The following is a 13,013-nucleotide window of genomic DNA, read 5'->3' on the forward strand; positions in this document are numbered from 1 at the left end:
AAGGGGTTAGTTGGTGAGTTTTTCTGCTTTCCCTGCTGTACTATGCCCTTGACTATCCCCCTCTTTTACTAAGGTGCGCTAACCGATTAGCTAATGCGTCCATAGACTAGCATGCACACGTTAGCGTTTAGTGTGCGCTAATCGGTTAGCGCACCTTAGTAAGAGGGCTTATGTCTTCGTACTGTTGGAAACTTTCAGCAAAAATTGTTTATTCATAAAATAAGTACTTACCCTCTTAAATCAGGCACGTTACTACCTTACATGACTCTCCTAGCTGACAGTGCACTGGTGATCAGCTCTTTGCTTTCTTGCTATCTTCAGGACTCTGCTGAGCTCTGTTTTAGTGATTACGCTGGCATTTTATGCATTTTGGAAAAAGAAGCATGCCGTATGCATTACGTTCAATGAAATATCAATTAATCAATTAGTTTTGATTTACTTCTTCTTACAGATATTGATGAATGCGTAACAGATCCAGAAATTTGCATTTTGGGTACCTGCAAGAATATTCCCGGAAGCTTCACATGCCAATGCCCAGATGGATTTGTGCTGTCTTCTACTGGCAGGAGATGTCACGGCAAGTTGATTTATCTAGACTGGGGGGCCATCATATTTATACATTTACATCACTTAGAGAGGGAGACTAGCCTGGTTACATTAGAGCAGTGAGCTCAAAGACTTCCCCACAGATGCCCCTTGTAACTTTGGGCAAATCACTTCACCATCTATTGCACTGCCTCTCAAACCTTTTTTTTAGCTCCAGCACACTAAACGAAGCAAATGTTTTTCATAGCACATTATAACTGAAATTATAAAATTGCAAAACCAGCAAAAAAATTTATTTGAGAGTTAAAGTTCTTTAAGCTATGTATGGGCAATTGTAACAACAGTGAAACTAAAGTAGATGGAATAGAATTGCTAATCAATGTGATGAATGAGCTTATTTTTGAGTGCAAATTAACCCAAAATGCTGCTCGATAGTCAACAAACAAACACACATTTTATCATCCACCATCTCTAGTCGTTCTCTTTTTTTTTAATTTAATTTCTCTGAGCTGAAAATCCATGTTCGCAAAATTAAGAATATCCAAACGGTAACAAAGCCTTGATTGCTTTGTTGCTCAACTTAGGATAACTACTTCATAAAACATAAAAATAAAATTACTTGCCATTAGTTTTCAAGGACCAATCACATCAAAGAATGATGCTTATTTGGGAGGTTGTATCGTTAAGCACACCCTCAGTTTGGCATATGCCCCTCCCTCCCTCCATGTACTTCTAATAGCTATACCAGGGGGGTCCCCCCGAAGGTCAGCTTGTTTCCCCCTTCTCTCCACCATCGTCCCCCTGGCCTCTTGGTCCCACTTTAAATGCTAATTATGGCCTGCAGAGGATTGCTGGTGCTGTAGCAAATTTAGCAGGCTACTGGCAGCCCCCACCGCACATTCCCTCTGCTCCGGTCCTGCCCCTCATATGACATGATGTCCTGTTTATGTCTGGGATGGACTGAGGCAGAGGGAATGTGTAGCAGAGGCAGCTGGCAGCCTGCTAAAATCACTACAGCACCAATGATCCTCTGCAGGCTGCTGTTAGTTTTAAAGTGAGACCGGGAAGCCAGGGGGAAGCCGGACAACGGTGGAGAGAAGGGAAAAACATGCCGGCCTTTGGGGAGCCCCCCCTAAAGCTGTATGGCTGAGGGTAACGTGTCATGAGAGGTCCCCAAAATATAGAGGGTGCTTGGGTGCTGGCTCCTATGTCCCAATGCAGCACTTCCTGACCGACACCCCCTCTATACCCCTCTATACACATCTATAAGAATATTTTTCCTTATAGATGTGTGTTCCCTATGTCAGTCCTGCAGTACCACCATGAGTTCTGACATTGGGCCTCCAAAAGCAGGAGCAGCAGAGGCAGTGGATTGCCAGTAGGAGACAGCGCTTAGGACAGGCTTTTCGCTGCGAGAACGCTGCTGCTCCTGCTTTAGGAGGCCTGAAGGTATGCGGGGTGGAGGGTTGATCACTGAATTGGCAAGCTTGAATTTTTAAGAAAACAAATCGATTCACTGAAGTGAATCAGTGAATCGGGCAGCACTAGTGTGAAAGGGCAAGGCTGAAGTTCTGTTGTCCAATTACGTTGTCCTACCATCTGATGACAAATGCATAACCCTGTTGTTTATATTTCTGTAGATTTAAGGGTAAGTTTCTGCTATGCAAAGTTTGAAGACACAGGATGCTCATCCCCCTTACCCCAAAACCACACAAATCATGAATGCTGCTGTCTCTTGCAAGGAGCCGCATGGGGTGAACCATGCTTACCCTGTCCTACTTTAAGAGAAGGTATGTCCCTGGCCCAGCAAATAGACTCATTTACTATGGGCTTGTTTTTCTGTTCTGTCTGTGGCCAACAAACTTGTGTAAATAGATGCTTAAAGGCCCATTTTAATGCAGAATGGAACTGAGATGTCCAGGTCGGAATGTACTCAAATCCAGCGGTATTTTACACAAAGGTTCTGCCAGCATAGAGACTGTGCTGCAGTTCACTTGCATTCGCTGGCACATCCATTGTGGAAATGTGCATGTGGATAAATGAATGGCAGAAACCTGGCAGCTTCCACGTGGAAGCAGCAATTCTGCAACTTTCACTTGTACGTTTTTATTTATTTATTCGATTTTATAGCCCATTCTCGCAGAAGAGCCAAGAACATGTTATATTGCTCATTGTAAAGTAGTAAGGCCACAATTTTAACTTGTTTTCATGTTGGAGGAATTAAGGAATGTGGAATTAAGGATAAGGATTCCTTTAATTTCTCATGTAAATCCTTGGCTGAAACATACACTTAAAAAAAATCTATGCATGGCATGTAAAACTCACTAGGCACCATTCCCTCTAAGCTGAGCGGGCATCTTCCAGCTGAATTGCTGTCAGTAGGGGGTTGTGCTTCAATATTGTGTTTTAAGTTGCTAAGGACAGGCAGGTGCCCGGGAGTCCTTCAGAGTTTACCTGTCTCTCACTGTTAAAACTATGATGCAAAACAGCACCTCCCACCGGTGAGAGCTCAGCTTAAGAGGAAACAGTGCCGACAAGAATATTTTTCCTTATAGATGTGTGTTCCCTATGTCAGTCCTGCAGTACCCCCTTGCCAGTCAGGCTTTCAGGATATCCATGATAAATAAGCATGAGATTGATTTGCATACACTACCTGCAGTGTATGCAGATCAAATTTATTTAGGTCAGTATTTAGGCCAAGAAAACCCTGGCATAAATAGGGAGTAACTAAGATTAGGATTCCTACTGGTGCCTAAGTCCATTTTAGGCACTGCTAGTTGCAATTCCGTAGGCAGTGCAACACTGCTTGGTTTGGGGGGGCCCAGGAGCTCCACCCTAGCCCCATAGAATCCTCCGGCATGGCCTTTTCCCATCTCCTCACCTGCCTCCTCCCGGCGCTGTACTTTTAAATCTTCAGGCAGCTGCTGCATAGCATCAGCAAGCAGGCCTGCCCCCGGAAGTAGGATGAAGTGCTCCGGGGCAGGCTTGCTCATTGATGCTGTGCATCGGCTGCCGGAAGATTTAAAATTAGAACACCAGGAAGTGGGTGGGAGGCCCACCGAGAGACCACCAATCTTTGAGGAGGCCCTGACCCCTGTGGCCTCCCCTGTTCTGATGCCTATGTGCAATTCTATAAACAGCGCCCAACTTAAGATTGACATGCGGTAAGCACTATGTTCCTCATCGTTTATAGCAGGGGTGCCCACACTTTTTGGGCTTGCGAGCTACTTTTAAAATGACCAAGTCAAAATGATCTACCAACAATAAAATTTAAAAAAAAACACAACGCACACTGTACGCATAGAAAATGTTAATTATCATTCCTATTCCAGGGTTTTTCAAAGAGGTCAAAGCAGATGACTCTGCACTATCACCTCAGTAACAACCATACAAAAATAGACAAATATACCCCCCTCCCTTTTTACTAAACCACGATAGCAGTTTTTAGAGCGCAGGGAGCTGCGCTGAATGCCCAGCGCTGCTCTCGACGCTCATAGGCTCCCTGCGCTAAAAAAACTCTATTGCGGTTTAGTAAAAGGGGACCTTAGTGTAAAATATAGACAGCAGATATAAATTGAGACACATTTTGATCACTAAATTTAAAATAAAATCATTTTTCCTACCTTGTCTGGTGATTTCATGAGTCTCTGGTTGCACTTTCTTCTTCTGACTGTGCATCCAGTCTTTCTTCCCTTCTTTCAGCCTGTATGCTTCCTCTCCTCCACACCTCATTCCCTCCCCCAACTTTTCCTTCCTCTCTCCCTGCCCTTTCTTTCTCTCTGCCTCCCTTTCCTTTTTTTCTGTTTCTCTTCTTTCCTTCTGTCTCCCTGCCTGCCCTTTTTCTTTCTTTCTTTCTCCCTGCCCTCCCCCAAGACACTGCCACTGCCATCGGGGACCCAAACTGCCATCGGGGACCAGGACCCAAACCGCCACCAATAACAGGCCCGAAAGCCGACGCCAATAACACGTCCAAAAGCCGACGACGCCCCAACCTCTCCCTGCTTCGGCCGACCAGCATCGCGAGGAACTGTTGGGGGAAATGCTGCCGGGTCCTGCCTTCGCGGAAACAGAAAGTAGGCAGGACTCGGCAGCAAGAAGAGGAAATGCTTCACTAACATGTCTCCCGCCTTAGCCCGTAGCGAACGCTTGCTTCAGGGCTCTCAACATGTGCGTGCAGGCTTCCCTTCTTCCCCCCTCCCCCTCCCCGGGCATAACTTCCGGTTTCGGAGGGAAGAGAAGAGAAGCCTGCACGCACACGTTAGAGCCCGGAGCATAAGTTCGCTAGGGGCTGAAATCTCCAAGCCGGTTTTTTTGGGGGGTTTTTTAATGTTCAGCAGCGGCAGATGACAGCTGGGCGGACCGCCCAGCTAAAAGGCCCTAGGGAGAACACTGAAGGCTGATCGGCCCGTAGATCAGGACGGCAACACGAGTGCGATCGACTCGAGTTGCCTTCCTGAGCTACTGGTCGATCGCGATCGACGCGTTGGGCACCCCTGGTTTATAGAATCAGGGACTTAGTGTTTATGAAAATGCTAACCACAGTTGACTGAATATAAGGGAGTAGGTTAACATAGATTTTCATTACTGCTTAGGTAAACGCCTTGTTTCCCATGTAAAATCGGTCTTTTGCAAAAATAATGCAAGGCAGTGTACTTTGATCTTTGTTAACCTTTTAAAACATCTAGCATGATTTCCTATCCATATCTGTCATTTGCAGAGGCGTTTCGTCAGATTTGCCCCTTCGGATCCGGTGTTCGTATTGGCCCTGGCGATGAACGAATTGGTAAGCAATTTTAAGAATCACATTGCTGGGTAGACTGCATGGAAATTTTTTGTAGCTTTTCATCAGATTTTTTTGTCATCTCTCTTTAGATGTGGATGAGTGTATAGACAAAGAAAAGTGTAAAAATGGAATATGTATCAACACAGACGGCTCATACAGATGTGAGTGTCCCTTTGGTTACATTCTTCGTGGAGTCGAATGTGAAGGTATGTAACTGTGAAGAGCTATTTTTGAGAGTTCACAAAATTGAATTTTAAATGTAACTGGAATTCACAGAAGGTACCGTATTTTTCGCTTCATAAGATGCACTTTTTCAACCCCCAAAAAGGGGGTGGAAAAGTGGGTGCATCTTATGGAGTGAATATACCTTCCCCCCGTACCTTTTTAAAAGTTGCGGTGCTCTCCTGCAGAGTGGTGTGACGCAGGAGCACAACCTTTGCGCTTCCTTCCTGGTCCCGTGCCGCTCAGTGATTGGCTGACATCAGCCAATCACTGAGCGGCGCAGGACCAAGCAGGAAGCACAAAGGTTGCGCTCCTGCATCGTGCTGCTCTGCTCTGCTTACAAAGACAGCCCAGGAGAGCACTGCAACTTTATTATTATTTTTTTTAATGAATTTTTTATTCATTTTAAATCATATAACAAGTAAATAGAAATACATCCATTATAATTTCAATATAGCACTTGAAAATAGTTATCATGTCATCTAGAACAAAAAATATATATCCCCTCCCTCCCACCCATCTTAAAGTAATTTAAAATTCAATATTCATTTTATAAATATACAACAATTTACACATTGGGGAGTGGGGGGTGGTATATTTTCTGTTGAGATTATGTTTAAATTACTTTATGAGGGGTGGGAGGGAGGGAATTTAGATTTTTGTTTCAGATGACCTGGTAAAGTTTTTCAAGTGTTGTATTGAATTATAATTGATGTATTTCTGCAACTTTAAAAAGGTACCGAGGTGGCTTCAGGCTGGCGGCTTCAGGTGCGGGCAGCTTTGGGCAGGTTCCTTTACTGCAGGCAGCTTTGGGCACGTTTATCCGCTGCAGGCAGCTTCGGGTGTGGGCAACTTCGGTCAGGTTCCTTCAGCTGCAGGCAGCTTCGGGCAGGTTTCTTTGCCGCAGGCAGCTTCGGGTGCGGGTGGCTTTAGGCTGCGGGCGGGCTGCGTCATGCTGCTTAGCACCAGACCACCAGACGCATCCCCCTGTAGAGGAGGAAATTTTTTTTCCTTGGTTTTTCCTCCTCTACAGGGGGGTGCGTCTTATAGACCGAAAAATATGGTATCTCTTGTTTTCTGGGATACTCGTTATAGGTGCTGAAATTTATCAGATTTAATTAAATGAACTACAGTTGGAGGGAAATGTATTTATACCAGAATGATATATTACAGAAACATAAATGATGTCACCACATAAGGACCACTTGGTCTACCAAGCCTGTTTGCTGTGCTGTGTTAGGCATATTACCTGGTCCCATGTTCTAGTCAAAGACCAAGTTGGAAGGGGAGGATGTGATGTCACGGCTCTGGGTGGCAGCCTGATCCTTGATCTCCTGCTTCCCCACTAGCTTAACTAAACAAGTTTGCAGTTTTGATTGATGTTTGTAAAATCTTTCCGGGAGTGTTTTCATTCTAATGCCATAAACTGTAAGTTATTCCACAGTTCTAGTTTTGTCACTGTGGATTTCATTCTGTCTAACTCGATGATCTTACAAATTTTGATTTGAAGTGTGCGCCCAGTGTTAGGCACAGATATATTAATTTTTTTTAATTATTTTTATTAATAGATATTGATGAATGTGCTGTAGGAAACCCTTGTGGAAATGGGACATGTAACAATGTTATTGGTAGCTTTGAATGCACCTGCGAGGAGGGCTTTGAGCCAGGACCTATGATGACATGTGAAGGTGAGAATCGAGAATGTGATGCCTTTCATTTTCATCATGCTGCACAACAGGTTTGCTAAAAATCTACTGCGTTTCCCCGAAAATAAGACCTAGCAGGATTTTCAGGATAGGTCTTAAAATAAACTCTACCCCAAAAATAATCCCTAGTCCCGGGATTCGCCAGCAGCTCCCCTTCCCTCCCTCCATCCATTGTGCAGCAGAACCCTTAAGCGAGCATCCCCTCCCTCCAAGCACCCGCAAGGGTCCTGCTGCACGAGGGATGGGAGGGAAGGATAGAAACTGGGTAAGGGTCCTGCTGCATAAGGGAAGGGATGGAAGTGAGGGAAGGGAATCTGGGCCAGGGTCCTGCTTCATGAGGGAGGGGAGGAAAGATGCTGCACATGTGGGGGAGAAAAAGGAAAGAGGAAGAATTGGGGTAAAGGAGAGGAAGGGAGAGATGATCATGTACATACCCTGAAAATAAGATCTAGTGCGTTTTTTGGGCCTAAAATTAATGACACTGTCTTATTTTCGGGAAAACACGGTAGAGACGAATATTCAAACTGCTTTAACCGGGCTAGGGTTGGCAATGCCACTGGCTGTGGCCTCTGACTACTGCAGCAGTGTCCATTTAGTGGTGCAGCAGTTTGGCAGCAGAACTTGAGTATTAGTTTGCTAACTGCTTAAGGGAAGTGCATACAATGATGATAGCATAAATGCACTGAACTATTGGTGCCTGGTGACTGCACATAGCCAGATGTTCAATCCCAGAGCCCAGACATGGCCTGGCATTGGATATATGGGCTTAATTTAGCCCAAGTCTATCGGCATCTCTTTCAAAATTTTATATGGCATTTTTATTCCCCTCGTTCCCTTATTATGAAATGCTTACCGATTTTCCTTTGCAAGAGGCATCCAGCAATTCAAACTCTCCCTTCCTTCTAGAAAAGGAATTAAAGGAGTTAAAATCTTCAGTCAATCTCTGGCTTTTAAACTTTCTCAACTATGGCATGAACTCACCTTAATTCTGAGGAGCCCCAATTCTTTCCAATCTTTCTGTAAATTTCTAAAAACTTTTCTTTTTGCCAAACATTTTGAAAACTAATTTCTTTTGAAACCTTTGTTGTTACTTTTTTTTTTAGTTTTTATTTAATCATTGAAAACTTTCTTTAATTTTTATCTAATTGTTGTAAACCGAGTCGAGCTTCCTTAGGTTGATGACCCGGTATATAAAGTTAAGCTTTAGTTTTAGTTTAGTATCAGGCCCTGGTTTTCTCCAGCTCATCAAAGAGCTAACTGCTTTTCTCAACACGAGATGTGTTTTTATTTTCTGATGTGAGGAATCTTTTTTTCTCCCTTTGCCATTCTTCTGCTCTCCTTTGACACTACACTATGAGGCTTGTTGCTATGGTAAATTGACTCGACACGGGTCTGTGTTTCGGCAAGTATGCCTGTCTCAGCTAACATTTCCCTTTGAAAATAATTTTTGTATCATGTCATTTCCTGTGTTCTTTCCGGGATATTTTTTTTTTATATATATATTTATTGAAACAACATTGCACACAAATACAATGGAAAAAAAAAATGACTTCCATGGCTAATCAACTAATACAGCACAATACTAGCTTGTTTGTTTTGTTGCCCCCTTAATTTTGTAATTTTACTGATATGTTCATCGCTTAGAATTTTGATTAAGTGATCAATCAAATTTATAATAGACTTGAAACTTAAACTTATGGTGCTAACATAACAGAAAATATTAATAAATCTACAAGGTGCCACTGAAAAGTTCTAGCCCAACCCAAAAAGTTGAGATAGTGTCCATCAAGAACTATATACTTACCGCCGGATTCTGTAACCACCGCCGATATTGGCGGCTGCCAATCACGCATCGACGCCAGTTCCAGAATCGTGCCTATGTGAAAGATAGGTGCCGGAAATGTAGGTCAAGATTTTCCAGGCCTACATTTCTGGCGCCTGTGTTTGCGTGAATCATACCTACGTAGGCGCTTTAGGCCACCAAACACCACTTCCACACTTTGGCATTTGGCAACCTAAAGCACCTACATAGATGTGATTCTAGTGCCTTTTATTTAGATGCTGGTGCCTAAGAAGCGGCCACTGATAGCATGCCAATCACGAATCAGCACCAATTATAGAATTTCGCTTTTTATTTACACTGGCGCCTTTAATGTAGGCCAGCATTTTAGAAGCCTATCTTTAAGATGCTGGTGTCACCTAGGGGTGCCTCAGGATGCCTAACGCCACTTCTGGTGCAAGCCATACCCACGCCAGTCTTTTGTGTCCTTACGCGTTCTTCGGTTAACTTAGGCGCCAGTAAGGTGCCTATCTTTGCCTTAAGTTTAGGTGCTGATTTTAGAATTTCCCTGTTAGTCCAGCAATTTTCCACTTTTTCATTTCTGTATTTCTCCTACGGAACAAAAAGAGTGTAAATCGTTGGACTAAGTGAATAGCCCTTGACGGAGACTGCTCCAGCTTTGTTGGCTGGACTGAGAACTTTTCAGCGGCCCCTCGTACTGTGGTGCTCCAAGAAGAGATGATAACAATTCTGCTGCTGGTTAATTGTAGAAAGCTAATTGTTAGTTGTCCAGCTGTTTATATGTAAAATATTCATCACCGTTTTTTAAAAAATATAGATGTAAATGAATGTGTTCAGAATCCTCTACTTTGTGCATTCCGATGTGTAAACACTTATGGATCCTATGAATGCAAGTGTCCTGCTGGATATGTCCTTAGAGAAGACCAGAGAATGTGCAGAGGTAAGACTGTCAACGTACTTGAAGGCTTCACTCAGAAGCTACCATTTGCTGAAAGAAAGATGATTTTGATTAGAACTACAAAAAAAGAAAAGTGGGAAGGGAGCTGTACACATCAACCCGTGACGTTATGGCATATCCTTTTAGATGCTTAGTTTGTTTTGTCAGTCCTTTCAAACTCCCTTATACTCAACATGGTCCATGTTTCGGCTACAACACTGAAGCCTGCATCAGGGGTTGAGTAAACCGTCCACTAAATGGTGTTAAAACACTTTGCATCTATAGAAAAAAATACTGTAGGGTCGCAAGTTCAACGTATCGCTCAAGGAGCCGCATAGCTGGGCCTTTCAGTGTTGTAGCCGATGGGGGAGGGGGTGAATTCCCCTGCCACGATCGGCTGCTGCGGTCTGGCGGCACAGAGAGGCGGCTGAAACGTAGGCCAGGGTGTTACAGGCCTACATTTCAGCCGCTTATCTTGGTGTGATTCGCAGCTGGGTAGCCGCTGTAGCCTGCCTAACGCCACTTCTGGCATTGACCATGCCTATTTTGGCGTTCCACGGCCTAAAGTGGCTACCTAGCCATGATTCCAGCATCCATTTCGGCCATCTTCAGCAGCTTCAACTAATACAGCACACTGCCGTTTCTGACTGCATTTTTCAATTACTTAGGCATCAGCAGGGCGCCTACCTACGCCTAAATTTAGGAGCTGGTTATCGAATTTCCCCCTTATTGTCTCAGGTATTTGCTTATGGCCATATTCTTTATATGATGCCCAAAAAATTGGTGCTGAGTAGACCAGCGCTTATTGAATTGTGCTAAGGGGGCAATTTTATAATCAGCTGCTTAAGAAGCGACACTGCTAGCATATCAATCACGAATCAGCGCCAATGATAGAATTTCGCTTTCTATTTATACCAGCGCATTTAATGTAGACCCCCCCCCCCCCCCAGGAAAGAGACTTTAGAGACAAGCCAATGAAGTTGTCTGCGCAATGTGCGGCGGCGGCGAATAGGGCAAACAGAATGCTAGGAATGATTAAGAAGGGGATCACAAACAGATCAGAGAAGGTTATCATGCTGCTGTACCGGGCCATGGTCCGCCCCCACCTGGAATACTGCATCCAGCACTGGTCACCGTACATGAAGAAGGACACAGTACTACTCAAAAGGGTCCAGAGAAGAGCAACTAAAATGGTTAAGGGGCTGGAGGAGTTGCCCTACAGTGAGAGGTTAGAGAAACTGGGCCTCTTCTCCTTTGAAAAGAGGAGACTGAGAGGGGACATGATCGAAACATTCAAGATAATGAAGAGAATAGACTTAGTAGATAAAGGCAGGTTGTTCACCATCTCCAAGGTAGAGAAAACGAGAGGGCACTCTCTAAAGCTAAAAGGGGATAGATTCCGTACAAACGTAAGGAAGTTCTTCTTCACCCAGAGAGTGGTAGAAAACTGGAACGCTCTTCCGGAGGCTGTGATAGGGGAAAACACTCTCCAGGGATTCAAGAAAAAGTTAAGCAAGTTCCTGCTGAACCAGAACGTCCGCAGGTAAGGCTAGTCTCAGCAGTGGCAATTCTTATGTTACCTTTAAGGCACCAGTGTTACCCTTACGGAAGCACCTAGGGGTGCCTAAGGATGGCTAAGGCCACCTCCAGTGCAAGCCATGCCCACGCCATCCTTAGGCATCCTTACATACCCCTAAGCACTTCTGTAAGCGCGACACTGGCACCATAAATAAAGGTGCCATTTGGTGCCTTCAGTTTTTTTAGAAAATGTGTCTCTGGATTGGTGGTGGCTAACCTTTGGCGTGGCTTCGAGAATTTCACCCCTAAGTGCCAGTGCATGGCATAGCTTTTAGGCGCATCCATGTAGGCCAAGGAAAATCAGGCCTAAATACCTGCATCTAACTTGTACACATATTGGGCGGATCTTGTAACAGCACACATAAATTTAGGACTGCCCTTGATCTGCCCACGCTCCTCTCTTAGCTAGGCCCCCTTTTCAGATCTGCGCAGTAGAACTGGCACATGATACTACTAAGTTGTGCATGTAACTTCTAATTAATGCCATTAATGCCAATTATGAGGTATTAATTGCCAAATATTTGCGCTAATTGGGCTTATTAAATAATTAAGTTTTGCATACAAATCAGTTGTGCACAGCAATTTATGTGCATAAATTAAGGCACCATATACAAAATTGGGGGTTAGGTAGTCAATATTTTGTGGCACGGCCATTCTGTACCTGATCACCACCAGTAACACTATAAAAATAAGTTCTTATTTTATTTAGCAGAGTCAGTCTTTATTGCTAATTAACTCTTTTAAATGTCATTCCAGATCAGGATGAGTGCGAGGAGGGAATACATGACTGTGATGCCAAGCAAATGATCTGCAAAAATCTTATTGGGACTTATATGTGCATATGTGAACCAGGCTATCAGCGCAGACCAGATGGTGAAGGATGCACAGGTGAATAAGGACGAGAAGGTGCCCAGAGGCCATGGTTCTGATTCTGATCCTTGATGTCTGCAATAGCATTTTATAAATTGGATTTGCTTATAAAGGAAGATTTTCTATTAAGCTGTGGCAAACGCTAGCTCACGCTTACCACAGCTTAAAATGACTTACTTCCCACAGGATGCACTCAGGCATCCTGCAGTAATTTCCTAATCTATGCACACAAACCACGAACTAAAAATCTTGTTTTTTATTATATCACAGAGGGCAGAGGGTGTCTGGGGATGAAGAGTGGGAGTTCTACGCTAATCAGTTAGCGCAGCTACATTACAGCGTGCTAACTGATAGCGTAGGATTTCTACGTGAGCCCATACCACCTACAAAATAGGTGTCGGCAAAACTAATGTGGTAATTATTTTTAATACAACAGTAAACTAAAAAAAACCTAATGGTTATCTATTAATTAAATATCAAATAAGGAACCACTGCAGGTAATATTTTCTAGTTATTGTTTAAACGGGAACAAGCCTCAGATTATCGAGTTTTTTTTTCCCATTCTGGGTT

The 13,013-nt window shown here is 43.8% G+C and overlaps 1 protein-coding gene across 4 annotated transcripts in view; it reads left to right on the forward strand.

The window, feature by feature from the left end:
* The window catches only part of FBN1 (fibrillin 1), a 342,377-nt gene that overhangs the window by 284,025 nt on the left and 45,339 nt on the right, over positions 1 to 13,013 (forward strand). For all 4 annotated transcript variants that reach the window (XM_033919694.1, XM_033919696.1, XM_033919695.1 and 1 more), the window contains 7 exons: positions 452 to 577; positions 2,187 to 2,336; positions 5,264 to 5,329; positions 5,419 to 5,535; positions 7,120 to 7,239; positions 9,876 to 9,998; positions 12,330 to 12,461. In XM_033919694.1, coding sequence (XP_033775585.1) covers positions 452 to 577; positions 2,187 to 2,336; positions 5,264 to 5,329; positions 5,419 to 5,535; positions 7,120 to 7,239; positions 9,876 to 9,998; positions 12,330 to 12,461 — 834 coding nt within the window. The remainder of the gene's footprint in view (positions 1 to 451; positions 578 to 2,186; positions 2,337 to 5,263; positions 5,330 to 5,418; positions 5,536 to 7,119; positions 7,240 to 9,875; positions 9,999 to 12,329; positions 12,462 to 13,013) is intronic.

This window comes from Geotrypetes seraphini, chromosome 14, assembly GCF_902459505.1.
Source record: "Geotrypetes seraphini chromosome 14, aGeoSer1.1, whole genome shotgun sequence".
NCBI classification, from domain to species: domain Eukaryota; kingdom Metazoa; phylum Chordata; class Amphibia; order Gymnophiona; family Dermophiidae; genus Geotrypetes; species Geotrypetes seraphini.